Here is a 4,605-nt window from a genome sequence, read left to right as displayed (position 1 = left end):
GCTGCGATGACTTCACCAGCGTGAGCTTGCAAAACCCTGACAGAGCAGCTCGCAGGCACGATTTCTCATTCTCCCGCCCCCTCCTGGCCCTTCATTAGAATACCCCTGACTGGCTAATATATCAGCATTTCCAATAAAGTAAAAAGGGGAAAATACAGACCTGGGCTTTCATGGAAAATATTCTAACTCTCACAACTAGAGTATCTGCCTTAAAAAAAAAAAAAGTACGGTTTTAAGATCTTTAACTTTTCCTTCAGCATCTCGGTACCCAACTTTTTGAAAAGCATCTTTTCTGGGGAATGACATTTCTTAGCACAATGTCACATAGTTTTTGCCAAGTGACTCAGTTAGATGTATACATACTTTTTTTTCAGTGTCAAGTGACCCAACCTTACGTAGAAAAAGTGGGCACCTGGTATCAGTTTGATGTCAGGGTTTTTCCAGGTTTGCAAGGGAGCTTTAAATACGACTCGATTTCAAGGCATCGGCAAGCCAACTTGCACCTCTGTGTCAAGATGACCCTGCCCACCGTGGTCCTTGCCTCTGTCCTGCTCCTCTGCTCCGCGACCAGCCAGAAGTGTACGACCTTTACAGAGATCCTAGACGTCACGTACCTCATTGACAAACTGCAGGTAAGTTGCGGGGGGGAGGGGGGGGCGCCAGCGCCGAAGACAACTATTGCAAATTTAGGTGAAACATTAAGAATCAAAAACTCACCACCCATTATGGGCTCTTGTTTTTCTACTTACTTTAGGAAGATTCAGCTTCAAAATGCAACTGCACCGGCACCAGTGTGAGTCAATGCTCTTTTAAGAACTTTTCAAACTTATTTTCATGTTTGCATCTGACATCTCCACTCTGGAATTTTTCTTTTGCAGGTGACCAGTTGTTTGTGTCTGCCCATTCCTTCTGTAAGTAGACTGAAAGAATATAATCTTGACGTTGTATTCTTTAAACGTTTTCAAGTAAAAACGAATTGCTCTATTTGGTATTTTAAGTAAGAAAATGTTACTCGATTGTAATTGTTACAGTTCAGTGTTCCCTTTCAAAAGCAGGCTCCTGAAATTCTATACCATATACATCACTTTGTATTTAGTCGGCTTTATGCCCTTTCAGAGTTTGAACACTACTCAACACTTTAAAAAGAATCTTGTGTGTCTTTTTTGATTAGTGGCCATGCATACAATTAAATCACACTGGAGCTGAGAATATCAGAATATAGCTTGTATCATATTGCTTACTGATTTATTTCCTAAAACTCTAGGGTTGCAAAACGAGTACGTAAAATTAACTCTTCTTTCCTCTTGCATAAATTATCCAGGTGCTGCTATACCTTCTCTCCCCTTGCCTCCCTTCCTATTTGTCTTTTTAGCTGGTCTAGTCTTGAGCAGTTTGAGTGCTGGGAGGTTAGGGTGTCTAAGGCAGAGGGAAAGTGGATGTAGGCAAAGACGAAGTGTGGCAGGAACTTTTCTGGTTTAGGTGAGGAGGGAGGTGCCTCCTGCATTATTCTCATCCCAGGCAAGGCCTGGGAGAATCTAAGCTTCTCACCTTAGCTGGGGTCAGATGTCACACCCCATTGTGGTGCATCCCTTAGATGAGACGAGTGTGGGGTGCCTTCTGAGGAGGGACCACGCATCTATGACCCAGGCCAGCCCCTCAGTTTATGGTCCACGATTTTAGCTACTGCTGAAACACCAGCTCTATTCAATTGACACATCCCAGGAGACTGGTGTGAGAAGGGATTTCCTTTCTCTCTACTTTGGAACTTACTACTACAGGACATAGAACAGACGAACATCAGGTGCAAAGGAGACTAGGACTAGTTGTTTTCCAGCATCCATAGGCTTTGTGTTCCTTGGATGGAGCATACTGGAAATCTCCAAGGAGTGTCACTGAGGAAAAAGAGCCTCTCCTTGAAGTACTGAAGATCATTTCCTAGACTGGGAAGGGACCTGTCTAAAAATAGTACCAGTTCAGGTTACATGGGTTAAATTAAAATAGTGTCTGAAAGCATTCTCTTTGTGAATCTTCTCACTGTGGTCTTCAGGGTGTTTCTTTTAATAAATTCGTTTTATTTACCAGGACAACTGCACCACGGTATGCTTCCAGGAAGGTCTGTCCCAGATGACCAACTCCACAGCGGAAACAAGATATCCCCTGATTTTCAATCGAGTAAAAAAAACAGTCTTAAAGAACAAGTGCCAGGTGAGTTTGTTTTTATCTGTGATATGCTCTGCTTAGCTGTTTTTATGCGAGGGTCAATGACAACTCTATTGAAATGAAAAAGGATGGTAAAGTGGGAACTAGTAGTTCAAGGTCAATAAGAGACCTCTAAGAAATTTACTCAGAATGACAGTAGTAAATTGAGATCTGCCCCAGATCGCCCATTATTCCCTCTAGTTTAAAAAAATACATCCATGTTGCCATTCACTTCTTTCCATCCTATTGAATAATGAAAGCATCTGTCCTGATTGTAGTAAGAGACTGAAATCCAGAGGATCAGAGCTGTGCCTGGAAGGATACTAAGTTACACTAGGGCATGTTCTCTTCTTCAGCATAGGCCCTGGTACCTGGAGGGAAAGGAGCCCGGAATTCTTCGGGAATTAGCATCTCCACAGGTGTCCCCAGAAGGCTGAGAGCCCTTCCTTCAGCTCCTTAACTGAGCTACTTACCATCAGCAGCGTGTAGTTCTAAATGCTTAGAATTTACTGTTTCATTACAATAACATTTCAGTAACAATTGTTTCAATGATCATTTATCACCCTCACTTTATGAGAGGAGGAAACAGATGATCAGTGAGCTTAGCCAATTTGCCTAAGGCTAGATACTTAATAAGATAATAAGAGTTGAGATCAGAAGTCTGGTCTATCTGACCCCAAAATCCCACTCTTAGCCACGACCCTGGAAGGACAACCAAATAGGATAATAAAATGTTAGGACTCAAAGAATCCTGAGTTTTTCTCTAATGAGATTTAGGACCATTTGATAGGGGTGTGTGTTTGTGTGTGTGTCACCCCTGAAACAGTAGCAGAAAGTCAGCCATTTACACTGTCTACACAACATGCTAGCCCTGGACCTTCCCATGCATTTGCTCTCTGTCTCACGCCCCTGCTGCCTGCACACCCCGCCCCACCACACCCCTACCCCACCTCAGGGCTGCAAGCAGGGTGGTTCTAGGTCCACACTGTTTTAGTCACTCTGTCTTTGCTAACTTTTCTCCCCACAGTTGTTTTCCTGTGAACAGCCATGTAACCAAACCACAACAGGCAACACGCTGACGTTTCTGCAGAGACTCCGGGAAGTTCTCCAGAAACAAAGGGCAATGGACAAAGTATGAAGATGAAATATTATTTATGCTATTTATTGAATGAAAAAAACCTCCTCTTTAAGTTGGGGCTATTAAAAAATCAAGTAAAGGTCATGCTAAATCAAACTCAGCTGTAACAACTTGTTTAAAATCATATGTCTTTATTTTGGAATAAATATATATGAAGAAAACACAATCTGGTCTCTAGGTGCTTATTCGCGTTCCTTGCTGCTCAGGAAAAGAGCAAGCTACGAACACCGTTAAGGGACTGAATGGATCAAGGACTCCTGTAATAAAAAGATTCCTTATCCTGAACAGACTGGGAGTCCCACTGGCCATGCCTGGTGACATAGAGGGGGCAGTCTGAGGGCTGCTCTTAGGGAGGTTCAGGGCATGCCTGCCGGACCCCTCCCTGTGGGTGCTGGGGGAGGGATGCTCAGGGCACTGCCAAGGAGTGCAGGCCACTGAGAAACCACCCATGTACCTGAAACGGGAGAAGCCAGTGTGGTAAGCCCAGGAGGTGGGAGCCTGCCCAGGAATGTGGGCACCAACACCCAGAAGACAGCAAAGTACTTGAAGCAAAGCCGGGGGAAGACCCACAGGGCAGACCCTCTGAGTCAGGTCAACCTTAGAATCGATAGTCATTTATTCACCCCAAAGACCTTCCTCTAGTACCTGCCACATGCTGGCTGAGTGCCCGGCTGGGGTGCAGAGCCTGATGGGGGCTATTCCAAAGGGATCCTTGGACTAGGTTGTTGCCTTGGCATGGTGTGGCTGTCTCTGACTGTACATTTGATCTGTCAGCTTGACCAGGCCACAGGGTGCCCAGCTACTTAACTAAACATTGCTTCTGGGTGTGTCCGAGGGTGTTTCTGGATGAGATTAGCATTTAAGTGGGTGGACTGAGAAGCTTTGCCCAGTGTCAGTGGGCCTCATGCAAATCCACTGAGGGCCTGAGAAGGCAGAGGAAGTGTTGGCTCTCTGTCTGACAGCAAGAGCTAGGACATTCTTCTGCACTTGGACTGGGACTTACACCATCAGCTCCCTGGCTCTCAGGCCTCTGGACTCGTATGATTACCACACCAGCTGCTTTCCCGGCTTGGAGCTTGTAGACAGCATCATGGGACTGCTCAGCCTCCTTAATCACATGAGCCAATTCCTTCTTATCTATCTGGGTATCTGTCTCTCCAGCCTATTGGTTTGATTTCTCGGGAGAACCCTGACTAAGAAACTATCTGTCTGACTCTAATATTCAACCTGCCACTTTCCCCAAGACCCCAGAGACTGTCTTCCATTCC

General features: G+C 45.0%; 1 protein-coding gene across 1 annotated transcript; it reads left to right on the top strand.

Moving 5' to 3' along the window:
- Positions 1-515: 515 nt before the first annotated feature.
- On the top strand, positions 516-3,337 carry IL9 (interleukin 9). The gene is made up of 5 exons (XM_044387271.1): positions 516-632; positions 755-793; positions 879-911; positions 2,083-2,205; positions 3,227-3,337. The coding sequence occupies exons 1-5, from the start codon at positions 516-518 to the stop codon at positions 3,335-3,337; spliced, it is 423 nt and encodes a 140-aa protein (XP_044243206.1).
- Positions 3,338-4,605: the final 1,268 nt, after the last annotated feature.

Source organism: Ursus arctos, unplaced genomic scaffold (genome assembly GCF_023065955.2).
Source record: "Ursus arctos isolate Adak ecotype North America unplaced genomic scaffold, UrsArc2.0 scaffold_5, whole genome shotgun sequence".
Lineage (NCBI taxonomy): Eukaryota > Metazoa > Chordata > Mammalia > Carnivora > Ursidae > Ursus > Ursus arctos.
The sequence above is the reverse complement of the archived record's forward strand: the minus strand, read 5'-3'. Positions and strand labels throughout refer to the sequence as shown.